This window comes from Pangasianodon hypophthalmus, chromosome 2 (genome assembly GCF_027358585.1).
Source record: "Pangasianodon hypophthalmus isolate fPanHyp1 chromosome 2, fPanHyp1.pri, whole genome shotgun sequence".
NCBI classification, from domain to species: Eukaryota; Metazoa; Chordata; class Actinopteri; order Siluriformes; family Pangasiidae; genus Pangasianodon; species Pangasianodon hypophthalmus.
Genome location: NC_069711.1, coordinates 22430428 through 22455576, shown reverse-complemented (window position 1 = coordinate 22455576; position 25149 = coordinate 22430428). Strand labels below are relative to the sequence as shown.

General features: G+C 39.8%; 2 protein-coding genes across 2 annotated transcripts in view; both read left to right on the top strand.

Moving 5' to 3' along the window:
* The window catches only part of zc3h3 (zinc finger CCCH-type containing 3), a 64154-nt gene extending 56186 nt beyond the window's left edge, over positions 1-7968 (top strand). The window contains exons 10-12 of the mRNA XM_034311953.2: positions 3262-3425; positions 3648-3805; positions 7386-7968. Of these exons, the coding sequence (XP_034167844.2) occupies positions 3262-3425; positions 3648-3805; positions 7386-7417 (354 nt within the window). The 3' untranslated portion in view covers positions 7418-7968. The remainder of the gene's footprint in view (positions 1-3261; positions 3426-3647; positions 3806-7385) is intronic.
* Positions 7969-13199: 5231 nt separating this feature from the next.
* Positions 13200-24914, top strand: mafaa (v-maf avian musculoaponeurotic fibrosarcoma oncogene homolog Aa). Its single transcript, XM_034300900.2, has 3 exons — positions 13200-15329; positions 21185-21468; positions 24450-24914. The coding sequence occupies exons 1-2, from the start codon at positions 14362-14364 to the stop codon at positions 21438-21440; spliced, it is 1224 nt and encodes a 407-aa protein (XP_034156791.2). The 5' UTR covers positions 13200-14361; the 3' UTR covers positions 21441-21468; positions 24450-24914.
* The last annotated feature ends 235 nt before the right edge of the window (positions 24915-25149 follow it).

The following is a 25149-nucleotide window of genomic DNA, read 5'->3' as shown; positions in this document are numbered from 1 at the left end:
GGCCAGTAGAAAGCTCTTCTAATAGGCCCCAGAGACTTTCCAGCCTACCTTAAATCAAGTGGAAAATTGTTAACTTGTGCTGGTATAAAGATGTTCCATCCACTCCCCCTTTTTTTCATGCATCTCTTTTCCTCCTTTTCACTGCTTTTATGTAAATGAAAATGTATGGGAGAGCTGGGATGGCCCAGGCATAGGCTTTCATGTGTTTTCTTTGCTGAAAGAGGCAGCAATTCGCATCACAGTTAATGAACCTTCTCTTAGTGTCCACCTAACAACAACTTTATTCTTTCTTATTACTTCACAACCTGGTTCAGTAGATCTGAGTGTCTCTGACTGCCTGCTGTCACACATACACACATAGAGGTGATGCTATATGGAGCAAAGGTTTTAAAGTAGGGGTTGTGCTTGCTCTAGTATGTTGTCATTTCTATAGTAACAGCTTACACTGGGACTTGGATGGTGGACAGTCCACTCATACCGATTACAAAAAATGTGTAATAGTTGACTTGGTGAAGCTTTCTGACGCATTTAGTCATTAAAGAGACATTTAGTTAACATTTTTGGAAGGAGCCTCCAGTGACAGTACTTTGTAACACTTAGAGCTTAAGCTGTCCCTTTAAGTTTCTTAGCCACAGGAAAGTCTTCAGAGAAGGGCTTTGTGCTTTCTCAGTAACATGACAAACTGCAATTGCTGGTCTTATTAACCTCCAGAGATACAATTAAAGAGAGGCTGGAGAGGGAACGGCTTTTTATAGCTGCTATAACACAAGTGATAACAGGAACTAACTTTAACAGATATTCCATAACAGTAAACCTAAATATTAATAGAGAAAGGTATGACATGTTATTCTTTAATAAATAAAATATTGTAAGGGAGAATGCTGTGGTGTAAGAGGAATAAAACACTTCATGATGTGCAGTCATTGGATAATAATCAACTTCAGCGTGGTAAGAGTAACTCCCCTTCACGTCAGGCCACGTTACACATAAACACCTCGTAGTTTATTAGCTTCCTAAAACAGGATACCTTTGTAGCAATTCTCGTTTGCGTTGGAGGGAAATGAGGAACGGGAAGGCAGGCTCTTTAATTTCCTTTACTCTTTTACTTTCGCTTTTCAGCGATTTTATTTTACTGTGCCCATATATACACACACGCACATACATGGCTCTGTGCTGCTCAGATCTGTCGCTCGCTCGCTCTCTCTCTCTCTCTCTCTCTCTCTCTCTGTCTCTCTCTCTGTCTCTCTCTCTGTCTCTGGCTTGTTACGGGCAGCCCTGAAAGCACACACACACGCACACACACATATGTAAACTCGGGCTAATAAGGCAGAGGTAAGAATCATCACGCGTTACCTGCCAATTCCACCTGCAGCTGACGCTCGACCACGCCCCCGCCGCCACAACCTTATTGTGTTTTAATACTTACTCTAGACAAAGTAATGTTATAGTTGTAATTATTTTTAGTTATTTTAATTCTAAGCCTCACTGACTGGAATAGAATTAGTTTAAATCGATGCCAGTCACACAAACAGGTGTAGATAAAAAGCTCGTATATAGGTTCATGTAAAAAAAAAAAAAATGTGAACTCGAATATAACCGAAGTTTCAATTAAACTAGGAAAAGTGCTGTTTATATGATAGAAAATATTTTACATCATAACTGGTTTGGGTTCTGTGAATGAGAAGTTGATTTTTTCTTTTCTCTGTGTGTACATGCCCAGAACTCTCATGAGGCGCACCCTTTTTCAAGCTATAGCTGAATTCTTCATTTGTTTAGTAAAGTAGTTCTTAGGGAAATGCATACGTTCTTTGTAAAATGAGTTCAACATCAGTCAAACTAAAAGCAAATGGGCATTCAAAAAAAAGGGAGGAAAAAAAAAACAAAATACCTGAATGCTCCTCGGAGATGGGGTGAAATTGCAATCGACTGAGCACAAGTGGAGAGGGATTTAGCAAATTGGAGCAATTAGCCACGAGCATTGTGAGTGATGATGTTGTCTATAGGATGATGTAGAGGGTATTAGGGCCAAGACTCACAGGCTGCGATAATCTTGTCCCACGAGACAGTGTGTTTGACAGTGTGTGTGTGTGTGTGTGTGTGTGTGTGTGTGTGTGTGTGTGTGTGTGTGTGTGTGTAAGCGTGCATGTTGGTGTGTGCATGCTTTTCTTAAGAAAGGACTTCATACTCTATAAAGGTTTGATGTTGGTATGCATGTCCAGAATGTATCTTTGCAGCAAGGAAGTCAGACTTTTTCTGATCTGCAATTATTGATTAAATAGATCTCCAATAGATGTTTTAGAAATGGATCTCAAATAGATCAGCCGAATTCTTAAACAGTGTTTATTCGTGATGCTTTAAAGAAGTGCTTAAACATATCCAAATTAATTAGGCAAGGTTGTAAAGTAAATAAAAACATAAATCTCAGTTGGTTTGGTGAAATAAATGTATTTTGCTTAAAATCAAAGTGTGTCGTAGGCAAAAAAAAATCCATCTTTAGTCAGAACGTGACTTTTCATTGTTTGCTGGAATTCAGACACAGTGACAGCCAGTGGGACCACTACACATTTTCATTTTTGTTCCTCAGTCCAGTTCGAAGCCCTAGTGTGAGCTGTGTATGTGGACCATACTGTGACACTAGTACTCATCATGGTTTGCTTTCATTATTCTGGGTGTGAAATGGAATCCTCGTGGCCTAGTAAATCTCACCACTGTTGCTTGACTGGACACATGGTGTCTATGAGTGTGTGAGGAGGTGTGTGTGTGGTTGTGTAGATCTCAGGATCTCAGTATGCACTCAGAGCGACTACGGGGTGATGGAGAGTCCACACTGTTCCCGGGAAACACGATCCTGTAGCCTCCTCTCCCCCCTTCAGACACACATACACACAGACTCTATTTCAAGAGCAACCTGCTCCTCATACATTCTCTATCTTCTCACATACACACGTCTTGCGCCCCTCGCCCCATAGTGGGTATAATTAGCTTTTCTGACAGGTGGAAGAGATCGGATCTCCTGAAGAATGAAGCTACCAATTTACACCCATATTACACAGACGCACACACTCTCACCTACTCTCACTCACTTGATCATTCGCACTTTTTCTCAAGTACATGCATCCACCACACACAAACATCCTTCTGCTTTAACATGGAGAACACAAACACTAACAGTGCAGACCCTTACCCCTTTGGAAAAAAACAAACAAAACAAACTATTATCATTATGATAGCACAATAATAGTATGTCATTTTTTTCTGCAGTGTAAGAAGAAACACACGCTCGTGTGTCCAGACTTCTCCAGAACTGGTGTGTGTCCCCAAGGGACTAAGTGTAAACTGCTGCACAGACAGAGGCTCAAGCGTGCCGGATCCAGCCTGAGCTCGGGCTCAGGTAAAAGAGCCCGCAGCCGAGAATCAACAAAAAGGTCTGTCTAAGAAATAATAAAAATAAAATGAAAACAGCGGTATTTTTCATTAGAAAGCCCACAGTCTTAGAAATCATATTTTTCAGTTTGTTAATTAAGGTCATTTTCACGTATACAATCAAGTCTTTTTGTGATCAATCCTGGTGCATGACATTTTAATTGCCCATTCAGAGGTGATGCTAATTGTCTAATTGTCTTATATTGTCTTTTTTCGCCTGTAAGTCCCAGGCCAGAACCAGAGTCCACTCCAGCAGAGGAAGGCACACCTAAGACTGGTCCTGCAAAGCTGCCCTCCTTCATCTCTCTGTCCAGTTCCCCTGAGACGCCAGAGGGTGGAGTGAGCCCTTCATGCCCCCCAGGAGCAGGGGCAGAGGGCACAGGTGAGCCATGACCCCCCAGCGGGGGGGAATCTTCATGCAGCACACACACACACACAAGCACACACACGCACCTGGTAGATTTTACAGTTTAGCAGCTTTTCCACTGTCTTTTGAAGCAAATGCTGAAGATGTAGAAGATAGTATTATAGAAGAGGACTGGTTTTAAGTTTAGAGAAAGGTGTAAGGTTACAGGGTTTTGAGAAATATTTAATTAAATTGATAATAAATTAAATATTAATTAAAATTAATGAAGGAAAAATAATATTTAAGTAGAGTGGAATTAAAAGACAGCATGGTGACGCAGTGGTAGTGTTGATACCTCACAGCACCAGGGTCCCACCAAGGTGGACTCTCGCCTTGCATCCATCACAACCCTGAGCAGGACAAAGTGCTTACTGAAGAATGAATGAATGAATGAATGAATTTCTCCTTGAGGATCAATAAAGTACATCTATCTACCTATCTATCGATCTATGGAATAAACAATTAGAATGGGACCTGGTGGTGGATGATATCATGATACCTTTAATGGTCCAGAATATCACAATATGTTGGTTTGTTTAAATATAGTTATTAAATGTCTATAGACAAATGTCTATTTTTACCATCCAATTAGCTATTCATTATTGTAACAGTGGAGTCATACATACAATAATGAACAAAAGCTTACAATATCGATATCATATTGTCATATCAACCAGACCATAATAGGAATGCTCCAGGAAGCAGGTAATAAAATATAGGTTATTAGAGAAGATTCTAAGTAAAGTTTAATACTAAAAAGGGGGTAGCAGTATCTTTAGAGGAGTGTGCAGATGGGGTGTAATGCTTATACAAGGGATAATTTTTAAGGATAGTCTATAGATGGGTAGAGTGAGCTACAATACTCATAAGGGGACAGTAATATTTTAGGGTTGTGAGGGGGGACTAGTGCTTATTAAAGGAGGTGATAATATTTAAAGATAGGGTGTGCAATACATAGGGAAGAGGGTAATAATATTTAGGTTTGAGCACAAGCACAGCTGAACCCAGTGCTGACAGTCTGACTGATTGAGAATGGGTGCAGTGGGGCATGTGTATACACACACACACACACACACCAGCTACAGCCTGTGATGTCAGTTCTACTTTCCCAGTACTTTTGCCTACAATACTGGTGACACAAAATGAAGTCTTATGTTTGCTTCAGTTTTCTGTCTCTAAACCAGACATTTTCTCTTATTTATTTATTTATTTATTTACTCACTCTTATTACATTTAAATGAATGTTACTTTTAATTTTACAAACCTTAACAAGTATTAAATTGTCATAAATTCAAATTTACCTGGTCTTAGATTTTAGGCTATATACACTCCCTGGCCACTTTAATAGGAACACCAGTACCCTTTCTCAGTCACACAGCTGTCCATTTATCCAAAAAGCCAATTATGTGGCAACAGTGCAGTGCATAATATCTTGCAGACACAGGTCAAGAGAAAAATTTTGGTGCCAGACAGGCTGTCACCCAGATGAGGATGGGTTCCCTTTTGAATCTGGTTCCTTGCCACCGTCACCTCTGGCTTGCTCATTAGGAATAAATTCATAAATTTAAAATTTATAGCTTAGATTTATATAATTTCTGTAAAGCTGTAAATCTCCTGGGATTTTCATGCACAACAGTCTCTAGAGTTTACACTGGTGTGTGAAAAAAAAAACATCCAGTGAGCAGCAGTTCTCTGGCCAGAAATGCCTTGTTGATGAGAGAAGTCAATGGAGAATGGCCAGACTTTGAGCTGAGAGGAAGATTATGATAACTTAAATAGTCACTCTTTACAACCATGGTGAGCAGAAAAGCATCTCAGAATGCACGATATGTTGAACCTGATGGGCTACAACAGCAGACGACCACAGCCATGAACAGGAATCTGAGGCTCCAGTGGGCACAGGTTCACTAAACCTGGATGGTTGAAGTTTGGAAAAAGACCAGATGATGTATTTTTTTCAGTATTCAACTGTTGAGTTTTGATTTTGCATAGCTGCCACATTATTGGCAGATTGCATAATTGCATGAATGAGCAGGTGTACATGTGTTCTTCATGAGGTGGCAGGTGTGTGTTTTTTTCCTTGATACGTTTAGATGAATACATTTAGAAAGCATTTAATATTATTACACACACACACACACACACACACACACACACACACACACACACACTGGATAATACTGGATCACTCCTACACGAGGTAGGGTATGCGAGTGTGTGCTAATTTGAGACATCCATTAGTTACTTCTTGTTGAGTTGAAACCTTTAAATTCAGCCTCTCTCACAGGTCATTGCATACGTCATAACAGTTTTTCTAGCTGTAGACTGAATATAAATGTATAGTTTTACTGATGCTTTTGTTTATGGTTTGTCATCAGTGTAGATTATTCCATAAACTACATAATACGTGTCTATGAAAGTCTTAAAAAGTTTTATTTTACATTTCACTTTTTCACATGTCGTTTACATGTCATCATGTGACAGTGAGGGGCCCAGTAGACTCTCTCTCTCTCTCTCTCTCTCCCTCCCTCTCCCTCTCTCTCTCTCTCTCTCTCTGTCTCTCTCTCACACTCACCCACGCACTGTGACACACATGTGACTAGTCACTCAGCATGTTACATGTTCGGCTCCATGTATCTTCATGCTTGAGTGAAAGCTGCTCCCCTTTCTCCTGTAACTGTACTGAGAAGAGGCGAGTGGCACCAGGGTTTATTTCAGTCCATGTATGTAAGCTTATATGTAGCGGGTTTGACCATGACACACACATTCACTTTCTCTAACCCCGGGCTATACTGATTTATGAGTTCATGCCGAACTGGAAAAAGTAACATAATGATATTTGATGTCAGTTCAGACTCGAGTGACCTTGATTGGCACCAGTGGCCTCTTTGCCCTCACGGATGCCTTTACAATCAACAGCCACTTTAACATTCTGCTATCCGTATGGTCATGGAGAAACAACTAAGTGACTGATGAAATAGCCTGTGACAACTCGCACACACCATGAGAGAGAGTAGTTAAGTGATACTAATGAGGACACACCTCACCTCTTGTGCTTCATTAAAGATGGTAGAGATACACACAATCTCACCTCCACCTCTGATAAATTAGCTCAGACCCATGGTATAACAGCTGCTATCTCCTTCATCTCTCTCTCTCTCTCTCTCTCTCTCTCTGTCCCTTTCTGTCATTTTGTATTATCAATACATCTTGTCAGGACAAAACAGAAAAAAACATAAAGTGACTACTATAATGTAAAATACTTTTTTGTACACACACACACACATACACACATACACACACACCATGTATCTTTACAAACTCTGGTCTTTTTATTTTCCATTTGTTTTTGCTATCAGGGTTTTATTTCTCATTCATTTTCGGGTTCATAGCAGCAGTGCCGCATTTAACCTAGGTCTAATATAAGGTCCTGCATCACAGCCAAAATGAACCCGGAGGAAAATATCAGCTACACAGTTACACACTTGGGATGAATACAGCAGAGATTTAATATCCTCTTACTGTGTTTGAACCTTTTCTGCTTTTTGTGCTGTAGGCAAGAAGCTGCACATCAAGCCTCGCTTCTAGAGCCAAAACTGATGCTGAAAACCCTCTGCAGTCCCTTCCACACACAGATGATGGTTAATCAGCCGGAATGCTCTGGCTCAACTGTGGCAAGTTTGTGACTGCCAGAAAATATTCATAAAATGCTTCCAAATTATTAATTACTCTACATGTTACAGTGCTTACTGTAATTATACAGAATTACTGTATAATTACTGTATAATTACTGTATAATTTGGCATAGAATAGACCAGAAATATGCTTGGTACTGCAGGTAAGTGATAAATGTCCGGCTATTTGACTCCTAGCGTGTCTCAATCTGGAGAGTTTAGTCACCAGGCTTTTTTTTGGTTTTATTACTATTTTGACTTGATATTTAACACATTGCAGGTGCCTTTTTTGAGGTAGTGCATCTCAGGGACTTTTGTTGTGCATGTGTCACTTTTAAAACATTTAACACATAATTTCAGCCATTTGTATTAGAGAAAATTGTATTTTATTGCATAGTATTTAAGTTTGTGGTTTTATTTGTACTTTAAAACAAAAACCTAAAAATTTCCCATTAAAGATGTAAAGATCATTGTGGGCTTTTCTGAGTATTTGTGTTGTTTAAGTTCAATAAAAGCAAAGTGAAAAGATGAAAAGACTGAAGTCTAGAGTAAAGGTGAGTGTAAATATTTCTCTTGTCATGTAATTAGCATGATGAGTGATAGAGAGGTAGGGACTGGATAATGTCTGGTACAATCCTTTTCTCTCTGTCAGAGCTCCTGATATTCAGACTATTAATACTGTGTTTAACCACAACCTCATGCTGGATGATCTATGAGCACTGGTCGCTGAGAGAGAGCTGGTTAACCGCACAGGCAGCGACAGGGGGCATTAATACACGCAGCAAGGGCCTCGCTTCAGAGCGTGACGCACTCGCGTGCCCTGACAGGCCTGCCGCCCTGTTAACGAGATAAAGGCTGTCTGCCTGATGTACTGTACACACACACACACACACACACACACACACACACGCCAGCTGACAGAGGAATGGTGCAAAAGAGAATGCTGCATTCCTCTCCGTTTCTCTATTCTCCATCTATCCATCTCTTAAGCTGTCACACAGACACCAGTGCATCGTATGAACACTGATGGTGTGCAGTAGTAGTATAACATGCATGTCCGCACTGTTTTTCTTTTTTTTTTAATAATAGTAAGTCCACTTTGGAGTGTATAATACACTTTGAGCACATAGTTGTCGAGATGGAAACACAAACTTATGTTACAGAGAGCTAGATCATAGGATACCTATAACCTTCACTAGATTCTTTTCAGGGTCAAATACAACACTCATTTGATTCATATTTTATATCTGAAATGAATTGTACATTGTGTTCTGAATTCCTTTGTTACACATATATTGTATTAATATAATACTTTTTTAATTGAAATTTAATATGTTAAGACTTATAAGTTCAAACACTAAAGTTGTCGAGCAATTTTAATTATCATATTAAATTAAAAAAAAGTCCTAAAGAGGTGTGTGCATGTAAAAAAAAAAAAAAAAAAAAAAAAACACCGAGCAGTCACCACTCATTATTAACGGAGAAGGAAAGCATATCCTCCAAACAGGAGAGATATGGAGCAATCCATCTTTCTCTCCCTCCCTTCCTCTCTCGTTCCCTGGCTCTGACGGTGAGGATGTAAGTGCCTGAGACAGATGTCTGCTGCCGCTTGTCTCAAAGCTCAACATGAGCTGCTGAGCTCGGCATACTCTAATTAAGATCAATATTTCAATTTTTAGTAAAAGAGCATGGGAAAGAGAGGGAGAACAAAGTGGGGGAGGAGGGGGAAAAAGCATATATTTCCCTTTTTCCTCTGAAAAATCTGACTCAAATTGGAGGGAAAAAAGGGAAAGAATAAAAGGTCAAGTGTAATTTTTCTCCACCTCGATGGATTTCAGAAACATAAAAAAGACAAACTTATTACAACTCAGCAAAGAATCTACCCCATCAATAAAGATCATGCTTCCACTGCAAGTAGTTATTCATTAGTCTCACACTACTCCATTATTTTTCCTTCCTTGCTCTCACCCTTCATTCTTCATCTGGTTCAGTTTCTTCTATGATATTAAACTGTTTCTTTGACAAACTCAATCTAATCGCTGTTGCCCCATGTGTCTATTATTTTTCTTCATTCTTTATCTACCTATTTCCCTAAAAACTTTGCACGACTCTCTCTCCTCTCATCTGTCTTGGAGCAATTCCTGCTGGCGTTCCAGACTCACTTTTATTGCTGCGGACTTCAAATTAAGTGGATGTGTAAACATCCATACACAGTTGATATTGAATCTTTGAGCTGGCCTTTGAGATTTTGAGACCCACAAATGCCTGCTTTCCAAACCTGCCTTTGTTAGCCATGACCTCACATCTCTGGCTTACACAGGAGTAAATCCGTCTCACACTTTTCCTGGCCAAAGCCTCATCATCCTTCTCTCTTTGCATCACGTTTCTCCTACACTTTGGATGTGCTGATGTCCATTTCGCTTAAATCGGGAGAACTGCACCAGCAGCTATCTCCCAATATGCAAAGGCACAATGAAAGCCCTGACTTCAAAATTTATGTCTCAAGCCCTCGGACACATCTATGCCCACCCTAACTCCACTCGCTGAATAGTCGACGCTGGATCTTCTTAAAGGTGGCCTTTTTAAAGCAGACTGCTTAGCTTGGACTTTAAGTTCCACTCATGCTTATTTGATAAAACCCTCTGTAATGACTTAGTGCACCTCAAATACTATGATGTGATTTGTCCCTTCATCTCACATATTTTCCCCCTTTTTCCTCCTCCGTAGGCAGATATGAGTCTTGAGAGCACCCACCTGTATTTCACTCTTGAGCTTAGGCAAGAAATCTTACTCTACCACATTACATTAAACACACTGTAGCCTCAAGCACTCAGCTCTCAGGAATACTGCTCCAAGGTCTACCTTAGTTGGTTACGGGTGGCTCACGTCAGGTAAATTAAGCAGCAATTCCTTGGTAAACTGGTATTTAAGTCTGTTTAGCTTTCTGAAAGTGAAAATTAGGATAGTTCTGTCTTGTTTTAGAAAGGTGTATAACATTTTATATTTAATATATACTATAATATTTAATATGTACTATTTACTTTTAATATTTAATATAGAACTATACCTACTATACCACACGTGTATACGAGGGAAAGTTATAGTATAAAATGTTTTGCACCTGTTCAGTCTTAAAGACTCAAAGTGGTTCTCAAACTCTTTGTAGCCAGGGTCCACTTTAACCGTAAAATAAATACGAGTGACCCTCTCAGCACAGATTTATTCCATGAACTTTAAATGTGTATGATAACATCTTGTCTATTTTTAAGAGCCATATAGAATTTTATTCCTGAATTTTCTGCCACCAAGACATATTAGGTCCAAGTTGACATTATTTATATGCCAACTTGTTTTTGAGTTACTGAGCTTTAGATTAAAAAATTTAAATTCAAAGCACCAGTCAAATATTCTAAAAACTGTAAGAGCTCAATAATACATATAATAACTAATAATGGTATGTTGTGATTTCCAATGCTGTAACAGAATTAAAAAAAAAAAAAAAAAAACAATACACTGCCTTGACTGCTATAACACAGCTGACTAAACCCAGGGGTCTCCAAAACTGAGATTATGAACTCTACATATATTTGCTTAAATCAGAAACCTCACCAACAGCTAATTTCCAACATGCAAAGGCACACAGAAAGCCTCTACTTCCTACAGTTCAGCTCATCAAGGGCTTGATAATTAGATCATGGGCCAGATCTGGTGTGTTTTAAGCACAGAAAACCTTACGTTGTGCAGCCCAGTGGATTCCCAGTATGATGAAACCAATGGACTAGTTTACATAACTTTAACCCGAGTTAGAAGTGTAGGAAACACTGTCCATTAAAAGTGATGGCTTTATGCATGCTGGTGTCATATCTTCCTTATTACACTGATCTTTACATTTTTTAACTTTCTCCTCATGACAAAAACCTGTCACACTTGCTGATTAAGACATATGAGTCGGTGGGGATGGAGCGTGTTGAGCACGACTTAATTATTTGTCCATCCGTGCAGATGAGTCCACGTGCAATTAGAGGTTAATTGCATGAAAGCCTGAGCGCTTTAGTGGGGACTCGATCATAATTAACTCATGGATCCTTTCGCCTCTCCTTCCGGCGGAAATTGGGCTTTATTTTATTGTCATTTATAATTAAGTGACATTAGTTCATCAAGGTGAATTACTCAAAAGTGAAAAGAGCATTGGGGGAGAAGCGATTAATACTCGACTTCTGAAAGACTTCACATAAGCGTAACAGTTTAAAACTAAAATCAGGAGCATTGCAGTGGCAGATCTGGGTTTTTAGACTTTGAGAGGCAAGGGAAAGGAGGCAAGAGCAATCGAAGGGGTAGCACCTTCTTATTATACAACAAGATTGCATTTGCAGAATATCTGATTTATTTCTTGACGCAAAGTGGTCACACAGTAACATCGCTGTATTGGCTTTTTCATAATTAGTTTTTTCATAATTATTATACATGCAATGATAATTTAAATCAACAAGCGGCAGGAATGATCCAGTAATTTTACACTGATTCCATGATTAAAAGATTTTTCAGTTGGGGTAGCAATTGGGGTGGGAAAGTATAGCCTATTTCAGTAGTTGTACCTCTTCTGGGCTACTCTGTCGACTCCATTTCTGTTAACAACAGTTTTCCCTCAATTATTTCTCATTGTTTCCTTTTACATTTATCTATTTCCCAGCTTTTCTTGGGGAACTGCAATTAGCCACCTCGCAGATAGGTGCAGTTTGCAATCATGCTTACCTCAAACCTTAAAACAGGAGACTAAATCAATTTCCCAGGCTGAGGGTCTGCCTCCTTACAGTAGTGATTTTCATCTCTTTCTCACCCTGTTTAATGTTACTGCATGCAGTAAGATCTGTAATTAAATGTGTAACTCCATTTACATTGTCCTAGTCAGCAAGTGGAAAATAATTGCAATAAAATAATGAATTGTTACTTCAGGTATGATCCACGTACATAAAATACATCTGCATGCGTCTATGTGCTTTACCAAGTTGCCACTGTAGGCTATAACCTCCAAATAGTAGCTTGTTGTTTTTAAGGTTCATGTAGGCTGTTAGGAAATCTAAGGTTTGTCCTGATTATGGCAAATTGGGATATCCCCTTTAAACTTTTCAAACTCTCATAACTACGGTACATGACTTCCCTGTTAGGATTCTAAGGAGGTAATTATTTAATCATTCATAGTACATATTCTGTTTTTGTCTTTGATGTTAATTTAGAAATATGTTATATATGTTAGGCCTTATTTGCAGTGTTAAATTTATTTAGTCATTTAGATATCATAACTTTTCCTGTTTGTCATGTCAGATGATTGTTCAGATAACATGTTCAGCATTTGTGTTCATTTGTTTGTTTCAGAATTTTGAACTCACAATTTTGAGGAAATATTCAGTAGCAAAAATATTAACAAGGTATGCTTAATATAGCAACCTATATTTGCACTGATTCATGTTTTAGAGAATCTGTGTTTTATCTTGCACTTTGAAAACCATACATTACTGTATTCATTATTGCAATAATTAATCATCATAACTAGCGAATATGCATTATGATTAATTATTGTTTTAGCTATAAACATCACTGTTTGTGGTAGAGCAATTATTACAGATTAAACTCGACTCTGTTGCACCATTTTGTGTGTTCTTATATCAGGATATTTTCTGATGGATCGCCTCAGACACGCTGTCAACACACAACCTGGCCGTTTCTCACGTTTCTCCATTTTCTCCATTAACGCCTCTTCCCTTGGCCTGGGCTTTTCTGTATGCTAATTCACGCAGGTGTCGCTAGAGGGCGTGTCGAGGCTGGTCCTATAGCGAGAGGCTCATACAGGAATATGCAAATGAACCCGACGCTGCGTCTTCGCATTGGTCCGCGGATGCTACAGGGAGTGGGAGGGGTTTGACCATCTGGCTGTATAAATAAACTCATGTGCCGCTTGCTCTCTGTATACTTCAGTGACACGGTGTGAAGTCGGTGGGGCAGAGAGAGCGAAAGCGCTGGAGGAAAAGAGCAAGCAGTTTACAGGGATCTACTGTTTCATATATATATATATAAACAACAACAATAAAGTATATCAAAGCTGTCCTGACGGAGGAGAAGGCACGCAGGTAGCTCGGGATATCCGCTGACAGACTTCAGTACTCTTTCTGTGGGCTGTCCCATCGCTGGAACTTACTGTGATTTCATTTTTTTTTTTTATGTATGTGTTTTCTTGCTATGTTTCTTACTGACTCTCCTTAGCTAACCATTCCACTTAACTGGACTGATTAAGTGGCTGATGGTTCGAGTTGTCGGTGCTGCTGGTGACTGTTCCGCGCGAGTGAGGAAACTTCCAGCTGTTTGGCCCTGTGTGAGGACAGCTGTGCACAGCTGGAGACAAGGGATAACCGCACGTGCAAAAACAGAAGAAAAGTTGGGCAAACCTGTTTCTGGCATTTTCTACAATTTACGCTTCACCTGAAGGCGCGTTTAGAGGACTGAAGCAAAGACAGTTCTGAAGTGTCGAGTTCGTGCATTTGACCCGAGTGAAGTTGTCAACAAGAGGAGCGCAGAGGCGACCTGGCAGGTGTACAAGTGAGTTTACACGTGTGCTGCACGTCTAGCCCTGCTGCTATAAATAGAAGCCGTTCTACGCACTAAAATCAGAGAAACAGATGCTAAAGAGCTGTGCGTGAAACATCCCACCTGCACAGTCTTCACAGGACAGCACAGGACACTACAGGACAGCACAGGACACTACAGGACAGCACAGGACACTACAGGACACTACAGGACAGCACAGGGCCTCTCACTCCCCCTCGCTTTGGCTCTGAGGCTGCACGTGTCCTCGCATGGACTGACATGGCTGCGGACCTCGCCATGAGCGCTGACCTGCCCAACAGCCCCCTGGCCATCGAGTATGTGAACGACTTCGACCTCATGAAGTTTGAGGTGAAAAAAGAGCCGCCTGAAGCCGAGCGCTACTGCCACCGCTTACCGCCGGGCTCTCTCTCCTCCACGCCCATCAGCACGCCCTGCTCCTCCGTGCCTTCCTCGCCAAGCTTTTGCGCACCGAGTCCCGGCGCACAGCCCGTCCAGAACCTCGGAGTTAACAACAACAACAACAACAGCAGCAGCAGCAATGGTGGAAACAACAGCAGCAACAGTACTCAAGGCGCCTCGGGCAAGCCCCAGCTGGAGGATTTCTACTGGATCCCTAACTACCAGCACCACATCAGCCCCGAGGCGTTAAACCTGACCCCTGAGGACGCGGTAGAGGCGCTCATTGGCAACGCGCACCACCACCACCATCACCATCACCACCAGCCCTACGACACGTTCCGCGGGCAGCAGTACGTCGGCGAGGACCTGTCGACCTCCTCGAACGGCTACCACCACGCGGCGCACGCCCACCACGCGCACCACCACCACCACGGCCACCACACGCACGCGCGCCTCGAAGACCGCTTCTCGGACGAGCAGCTCGTCAGCATGACGGTGCGCGAGTTGAACCGGCAGCTGCGCGGCTTCAGCAAGGAGGAGGTGATCCGCCTGAAGCAGAAGCGGCGCACCCTGAAGAACCGCGGCTACGCGCAGTCGTGCCGCTACAAGCGCGTGCAGCAGCGGCACATGCTCGAGACCGAGAAGTGCACACTGCAGAACCAGGTGGAGCAGCTCAAGCAGGACGTGGCGCGCCTGGCCAAAGAGAGGGACATGTACAAAGAAAAGTACGAGAAGCTCGCAGGCCGGAACTTCACCGGCGGCAGCAGCGGCACCCGGGACCCGTCCAGCGGCAACCACGGCAAAGCCTCATCGGCGGATTTCTTCATGTGAGAACTGTTTCAGGTCTTTTTTTTTATCCCACACAAACTGATTTTTTTTAAACTTTTCGTTTTTATCTGAGTGTGATTTTTTTTTTTTTTTAATTTAGGCTACAGTTCCTGCACAGCAAAATCCCCTGATGCTGAATTAACACTTGCAAAAAAAAAAAAAAAAAAAAAAAGGTACTAAAGTGTACTTTTCCTTGTTACCCTCAAGGGTACACCTGTTCTAACTTTAGTGTGTGTCTTTGACCTAGAAAAGTGCTTTTTAAAGCTTTACTCCCAGCACTATTTACGGTCCAAATATGTACCTTACATGATGAAGGTACACCATGTCAACATTTCTAGGTGAAAGCTGCATATTAAATGCACAAGAGGGAAGGGTACCACCTCCCCGACAGGGAAAGGTGCACTTTAGTACGCTTTTTTGAGTGTATTTGTTCATTTAACACTGAGGATTTTGCTGTGTGCTTTTCAGAAAAAAAAGCCAAGGACTCAGATCATTACATGACTACCACAAGCAACATATTTCCAGTAACGCACACACCATATTCTGAGTGTTTGTGCGCGTGCATTAGACTTTCAACTCTCGAAGTCTTAAAGGTAGTGTGTTATAGAGAAGCTATACACGGACCTCACCTCTGACCTAAACGTGGACTCATGCATCACCTCCAGACCCAAAACAGCGTGCTTTCTGACTCAGTGTATTATAGCATAGAGCGTTTTGTAATCTGAAAAGTCTTACATGCTCATACAGCCAGCGGTGTTTGTGTTCTCAGACTTGTGCACAGTCTTAACGGATCCGACTGCACCAAGCGCGAGACGGGTGGAACTGAAATGCTATTTATTTACTTATTTATTTATTTTTGTGATCGGACTAAAGAGGAAATTTGCAAGCCAACGAATGAATGAAAAAAGGGGGGAAAAGCAATAGATTGTTGGACTTATTTGACATGGTTGTACTCTCTGTAGTAACTCATGAACCTGAGAAGGAAGCATTGCAGCCTGCATCCACCCTCCAACCCTGCATGCGGGACATGTATGGTCACTAAATCTCCAAGCCCTTTGTATCTTTCCCACACACCTGGATGAAAAAAAAAAAAAAAAAAAAAAAAAGCATGGCCCTTAATCAGCCCTGTATCTTCCTCCTTCTCCATCTTATCTCTCTTCTAAGTCTGAACAGTGTAGTGTAACCTCTTTAGACTTTTAGTAAAGATGCAGTTAAGGAATTGGAACACAGCCCGCAAAACTACAAGAGTCCAGGAAGGTTTTACACCCGGGAAATGCGTCCGACCCCAATTTCCTTTCTTTCCTTTCTTTCTTTCTTTTTTAAAATGTTCTGAGTAACAGAATAGTGCCACATAGACGAAATGAACTGAGCCAGATTTTACTTATTTATTCTCACAACGTGTAAATATGTAGAAATCAGTTAGTGTGTTCATTTTGAATTATTTTTCCCCCCCAAGTCTTTTTTGCTTGTTTATTAAAAAAAAAAGAAGCAACATCTTAACTGCAATGTTTGTATGTAAAAGCATGCAAATAGATCAACGATATTCTTTCTATCGAATATGTACAATATCTAGCCTAAGAAGAGATGCAATGCCTACTGCACTGGAACAGAGGGAATTAGGGATATGCTGCGATTCATGGAAGGTGACATACAATACATGGACTTCAGTCGCTGCTACATCCTATAGATATTCACCAAAGGACTGAAAAACAATTTTAATGTGCATTTTTATATGCTTCAATTGAATACCAATCGAATAGAAAAGAATTTTTTGATTAATGCTAGATGTGGCAGGTTTAAAAACATCCTATATTTCTAACACCAAAATAGCCATGCTTGAACTGATTGTTTTGAAGCTGAATGGATGCAAGTTATGATGATAAGTAGATTTTATCACATGCTCTAAAATATGCTGCATTATTTTGTTAGCTTGACAGAATATACTCCTGACCAGTTAATTGCTCTTAGGCAGAATTATAACATGAATACAACGTACACTAAATTGTACTATAGGCTGAACAAGATGTGATGGTTCTTTAAGAGCAGTTCAGAATTTGTTGGAAAAATGTGCAATAGAAATGACCCCCAAAATATTTAAAACAACCAGGAATCTTGTCTCAGTAGCCTACATGCAAAATGCAATATCTTAATCAAGTACTTAAGAGTTATACAGAGTCAGTAGGATTCTTTTTTTTCCAGTGGGGTGTCAGTCAGATCTTCAGTCAGATCTTCCTCGTGTGTGTGAGGTGTTGTTTGGGAAGGGCAGCAGGAAGCCAGTGGATCCTCCTGCTTCAGGCTGCTTCAGGCAGAATGCAGTGTGAGCGCAGTCTCTGGACATTACTTCCATAAGGAGCACATGAGGAGGCTTGAGATGATCTTGGCTCAGAGATGGGCTGTTTGTGTAAAAAAACAAAACTGTATATACATGATTTCTATATATTTATTCTAGAAACATCTAATGTCCTCTACGTGTCAATAAGTCCAATCTGAAATGTTTCTGAATGGAATGTTGTTCAGAATCTTGTTTTCATAAAGTTTAATAAAAAGTTGTGTCAAACGCGTTTTTCGTTCCTCAGTGCCTCCGAATGAAGTGATTACTGAAGTCATCTGTCTCAGTGACACCTAAACCAGGTTTACATTAATATTAACAGCTGCTGGGATGTGAAACTCAATACATTAGTTATTATTAAAAATAATAATGATCATAAATAAACATGTCTTTTTTTCCTGCTCTGTTATGTTTATCACCAGGAGATAAATGTAACAGAAAGACACATTCTAGTAGACGACTAGGCTTTTCGTTTTTGTTGTTGTTGTCGTTGTTTTTACATTTTCGTTTATTTATTTATTTATTTTTTATTTACTTGATTTATCTGCACTTTGGTCCGATTTCGGCGTTTTGGGCTTTCATATTTAGAGCGAATGTAAACAAGCAATTACTTTATTTGTTTGTTTGTTTACTTGTTTGTTTGTTTTTAATTTAATTGTTTGTTTTATTTACTTAAAAAATTAAAATAGATGTCGGGGAAAATGATGCACTCAGACAACAACCGCCCTGAATGATCAGCTTAATAAACACATTATTATTATTATTATTATTATTATTATTATTATTATTATTATTATTATTATTATTGTTGTTGTTGTTGTTGTTGTTGCTGCTGTAATTAACGGCATACGCAAATCAAAACATGATAAACGTATCTCTCTCTCTCTCACACACACACACACACACACACACACAAATTAGCGGCTCTCAGAAAGTAAAAATCGCGTATAAACACAAACGCGCACGAAAGCTCTGATAACTGTATAAATGTTGAAGGAGTTGATGACCGGCTTCTGGCTGATTAATTGACTGGGGCTTGTCCCAAACCGCACACTAGCGTCCTAAAGAGCATGTCAGAGCAGTAGGACACCACAGGTGGTGACTAGACTGTGCGCTTCTCTCCAGACGCTGTGATTTATCGCTCTGTTCGGAAATTGATCTATCTGATCGTATCTAGACACTCATTTATCTCTTTTTCACCACCTGCTAATCTGTGCGATCTCTCATTTCCGATTGAATGGAAATAATCAGGTTCAGAAGATCCGAACTGCAGCCGAGAAATAAAGCCGACGTGAAGCATCCAACTCTACAGCATGACGCATACATCCCACTAATTCACTACAGGCTTTTAATAAACATGCTCATCTTATTTCTAATAAATTTACACAGTATTCATTCAGTATTCAAATGATATTATATTATATTATATTATATTATATTATATTATATTATATTATATTATATTATATTATATTATATTATATATTAGTCATATTAAATAGGCTGTGTTTAAATAGAGCTATTTTATTTGTAGCCTACTTTAATGAAATTTGATTACAGACCAGTCTCTTTACAGATTTAAAGCATACAGATTAGCAGGAGCCTCTGGCTGATACTTTATTAACAGAAAGAGTCGGTGTTGGCTCAGTGTTGGCACAAAGCTGGCTAATGAGCAATTTAGACACTTTCCAAATTCTATCTAATTAGCCTCCTGAAATCCACTCCATTGGCTGCATACTTAGGCAACTAGATAGTGCTCCAGTGGAAAAGAACTATGCCATATTTGTGTCCTAAATGGTTTTTCTTTCACATTTATTTATTAAAATGATTTGCAATTATTGTAGAATTTTGAATTTGAAGCTGGACTGAACTAAATGCTACACATCCATTTCCATCTAGTTATGTCAGCTACTTCCTTTATTCCACTTGAACTGTTGTCCCTCACTGCTTGTGCTGAAAGATACACTCTCCTGCATGAAAGAAATGTTAGAGCTGATGTCCTCCGTTACAGTGGAACCAGATATTCATTATGTGCATACTATTTGAATGAATATATCCCCAAAACGACTGACTGTGGTGCTGTTTTGGTTAGCTGGCTGTGAGAGAGAAGGTGAACGAGAGGGTGAATGCGAACGAGCCGTGGGAGAGGAGTGTTTGAGAGGCTGCATGACCTCCTCTGACCTCCAATGGACTTTAAGAGTCCATACTTTTTCTCAAGCTGCAGAGTGTCTTGCCCGCCCTGTATGACATGTAGCTTTCTGTGATGATTACCTTACAATATTGAACTCATGACTATGATCAAAATGTACAATATTTGGCCAAAAGTATACGGACACCTGACCATCGCATTCTTATGTCTTTGTTGAACATCCCATTCCAGATTGCTGTTATAATAACCTCCACTCTTCTGGGAAAGCTTTCCACTAGATTTTGGAGAGTGGCTGTGGGGATTTGTGCTCATTCAGCTACAAGAGTATTAGTGATGTCTGGGGTGCAGTCGGCGTTCCAGTTCATCCCAAAGGTGTTCAGGGAGGTTGAGGTCAGAGCTCTGTGCACACGAATTCTTCCACACCAACCTTGATAATTCATGGAGCTCACTTTATGCACAAGGGCACTATCATGCTGGAACAGGTTTGGGCCTCTTTGTTCCAGTGAAAGGGAATTGTGTAATGCTACAGCATACAAAGACATCCTGTACAATGTGGCAACAGTTTGGGGAAGGACCACATATGGTTGTATTTGTCAGGTGTCCACAAACTTTTGGTCTTGTAATGTATTTTGGCATAATTTTGAAATTTTAGCCTAAATTACAATGTTCTTTAAGTAGAATTGTTTAAATCTTGAGATGTGTGAAACAGAAAGTAATAAATGATTAATATTTAGTTATGCTTAGAACATACTGTATTTTTAAATTCATTGGCTGTTTTTCTATGGCAGTGTTGCAGTTTCTTATAATATACAGAAACCTTTTCTCAATGCATTTCTTTGGAGCAGATGTTGCTGCTTTCTTTAGAGAACTAACACTGACATTTCAATGATAACTCCATTTAAAAATGTCCTTTTATCGATGCATTGACAAATATATAACTGTGTGGTCCGAGTCTCTTACTGAAAGCCTGCTTCGGGTTATAAATGTGACATTTGTTGTTGTTGCTCATGCTGTCCCTATGTAGATGCTTATGTCTCTTAGTGTTCAGTCAAAGCTGACGCTCAGACTCAGCACAGCTCTTCTCCTTCTTGCTGCTTGTGCTGAGTCAGAGGGCCAGTGTGTGTGTGTGAGACACGATCACTTCACCCTCACAGAGAATCTTGCTGAAATGCACACGTTCAATTCAGTGCAAGTGTGTGTTTAGATATATATTTCCATAGTCAGTCTCTAATTTATACTGTGCATATATTTTTAATGAATCTATACAGTACTGTGCACAAATGTATGATTGTCTATAGACCATGATGTACATTAGTAATTAAGTATGTGTATTATTAGGTGACATTTTCCCAATGTATATGCAATGTGATCTTCAGCTTTAGTGTGCACTTGGAAAGAAGAACAAGAGAAAAGGAAGACAGAAGAGTGGAAATTGAGAGAGGCAGAGGAAGAGCTTCTGTGTTCTCTGGCGTCTCAGCTGCACTGCCGATGAGATTCCCCTGTAGTCAGCGTCTCTACGGGCTCGGTTTACGGGAGAGGCAGACAACACACCCACACGACCACAATGGACAACCCGTTCACACACTCACAAGCTACACAGCAAGTGTGTGCGGCTTCTGCACACTTACTTAAGCCGATGCACAGGCCAAACTTGAGCACGGTAGGTATGCACTTTAAAATATTTAATATTTTATCTTAATCATTCAGTGTTTTTTTTTTTTTCCATTTGTTTAGGGGTTCGGCTGACAGAACACTGCTGTTTCCCAACGCAGGACAAGAGCAGGCCTCGAATGAGTGCAAATTAATTGACCTATTTGTGTAAAAATCATGACAAGCACCATTAATAGTAGTCCACTCAATAACTGATCCTTTATTACAGAAATAATACGTAAGCTTAATCAACCTAAGACCATGAGAAATTTGTGGGTGATTCCATGACATTTTAAACAGGTAAAGGACAAGTGTCCTTTGCAACTACCTATATGCATCCTATATGCATGTTTCAGATAAATAACCTAAAACATTAATAAACCTAGAAAAATATATTTACCCTTGAAGTATAATCATTAGCATAATCAATACTTATTATTAAAATCTTATTATTTCTTAAGATTTTGCATTAATTTGTGAATTCATTTAATACCTCATTCTTGAAACATCCTTTTCCAGGCATCATCCATTATAGTTTATGAAAAATGTACAATTGTTTTTGTTAGTCCTACAACATTCATATGTTCAACAGGAAGTTGCATCATCCAAATTTGCTGAAGATCATGTGAAGAAGAAAAGTACATTCTCCCATTCTTTTTTTCTTTATTTTGACTGATATTTGATATTGACTCACAGAGTCACAAAGTATAACCCTATTACCCATATTATAGATTGAATTTAAATTATTAATTAAATGAAATTTATGTAAAAAATTAAAAACACATTTTTGAATGGTTCAATGCATGTTGTCTTAGATGCAATGTTGAAAGATGATAAAAAAAAAGACATTTAATATAGAGTAAGAGTTATAAGGGCTAATTGGCACCATAATCGTGGAACCACCCTAGTGCGATGTGGTTGGAAGTCATAAGAAACACTAACCTTGTGCTTAACTCTAACATTAACCTCTGTAACATTTCACATAAATTGAGTTGTATAGATTATTATGAATTTGCAAGTGTGAATGACCATGGTAATTTGATTCTCTTTTTGTCAGCACAGACCACTAGACAAATTATGAACACTTTAAGAACATGACATTAAGAATAATTATTATTCTCCTAATCAAGGATCAATTAGTGATTGGATTACTATTAGTGGTGTTTGAAATTATTTTACACAAAACGACCAGCTGTGTGTTTTTGCACTCACATAGCTCCTTTTCTCTCCCATGTTGGGAAATAACAGAGTGCTGTGGCAGCTGAACCCCTAAACAAATCGACAGCTTGATAAATCGCCTATGAAGCTCTATTAACGCTCAGGAGGTATTAATAATTATTTAGTCCGCTTTCAGGATTGAGTGAGTGACCTATAGGGCACACACAGCGTGCACTCTCCAAACAGCGCCGAAGTCATTACTGTGTAACGTCTCCTCCCCCCCAACACACACACTTTCTCTCAACCAGAGGAGACTCGGCACAGCCCCGATGCGCTGAAGGGAAGAAGGAAAAAAAGCAATTTCCCGGTGTTGAGCGGCAGAGCCCGAGCCCGAGCTCTCGCGCTGCGCAGCCGGCTGTCACAAACACACCCGCGCGCTGACACGCTCCATGCTGAATAGACAAAGCAAAAACATGCTATCACAGGGGAAAAATGTGCAACCCCAGCGATTTTTGGGGGGAGGTGGGGGGCGTTTTAGTTTATTGTTTGAGCGCAAAATAATATCAACAAATAAATAAACAAACAAACGAACAAACGGTGGCCTAAATGTGGAATTTGAGCTGATTATAAGCACCGAGAGGCAGAGCGGTAAAGAGACCTGAATCCTCACACAGGGCACCAATTAGTGTGTGAAAAGGGCTTCTGTCAGTCATCTGCCTCGTCAACAGCAGAACTTCCCGGTTGCTTTGTGGGTAAACAGCTGCATGAAAAAAAATGCCACAGTTATTTTGCTAAAGCAGTAAAACAAGCTCTGCTTTTTCCAAAGACATTTACATAACACACACATACACACACAATATGTCCAGCAATGAATCTGCTATTATACACTTTGGAAAGTATCAATCAACTGTATAAGGTCAGTTCAGTACAATAATAATATATAATTAAATTAAATATATAACAATAAATAAAAAACCTAATGGGACATGCTGTTACAAGACAATAATCAACAACAGGGTAGTGTGATAATGTGATATTAACACTCTGAAGTGTTTTATTCCAATTATACAGCTTTTACCAATTTTCCAGCACTAACAATTATTTATTTATTAAAGAACGGCATGTCATACTTTTTTTTTATCCATTTATACTTAGCCTTCATATAATGTTGTGGAATTTTCACAAAGCAAGTTAGCTCCTGTTAACACTTATGTGATAGCAGCCATAAGCAATTGTGAATTATGAGTGAATTAATAGAAATCTGTGATTTAGTGTGCAGCTGGAACTACTGTCAGAGCTGCTGTTGTAGAAAATCACTAACACCTTCTGACCAATCAGAATTCAGCAGTATTATGGTATAGGCACTGTTAAAAGTCTGCAATGTCTCAGCTATGACATTATGTTTTAAGGCAGCTACCCACAACGAGTTTCTCATATGCCTTCAAGAAAGGAACACATATGGGTGACAAATCAAAGGCAAACATAGCAAGTGTCTTAGTAAGTTCTTCGGCCATGACAAGCAACCAAAACAGCCTCAATGTGCCTTGGCACACATTCTACAAGTCTCTGGAACTGTACTGGAGTGATGAACACTGTTCTCCCAAAAGATATTCTTTCGTTTGCTGTTTTAATGATGCTTGAGAGTGTTGATCCAAAATAGGTGTTCAGCTGGGTTGAGATCTGGTGACAGTGAAGGCCATAGCATATGCTTTAGATCATTTTCACCCTCATTAAACTATTTAGTGAACCCTTGTGCCCTGTGAATGGAAATGTTTCATCACAGGATAAAGGTGATCAGTCAGAATTACCTTACTGAATTATATTGCTTTACAGTGACTCCTCTGTTCAAGGAGACAAGTGGACCCAAATCATGCCAGCAAAAATAAGTGCCCCCACAGCATAATAAAGCCACAGAAATGTGAGTTACACGAATTGTTATGAATTTACAAGCATGAGAACATGTTTGTTCTCTGTCACCAGGTCAATTTCCTCTTTTTTCAGACTGAAAAATATGCGGGTGATTGTTTGATGACTCAAGTGGGATTCACTGCAGTGCTTAAGTAGCTGACATGCACGTGACAGTGAGAGTTCTGCCTTCCTTCTTGATTTTCAGATATTTTGACCTCCTATAACCTCAGAAAACATGTTTTTGCTGACCTGTTGAGATCACTGTGTTCCTGCAGCTTTCACTTCCTTCATCTGCAGACATGAGTGACAGCACTTCAGAGGACCCTGAGCTTATCAATACTCAGTTGAGATGTCTGGACTTGTGTAATGTGTATGCATGTGTATTTACCAATTTGTGAACTCTATTGCTAAATGAATGCTTTAATGAAAATAAAAGTAATGCAATGGTTGAATGGGAAGTGTTTTCAATGGCACTAGGGTCAATCGGCAATCAATTACTCCATTATTCCATTAGGCCTGGGCAACATCTACACATTCACACACAAACCATACCATACCACAAAACTGTGCATACTCATATTTACATTCTTCAGCTACTGGATTTCTAGTCTGAAATCAAATCTTG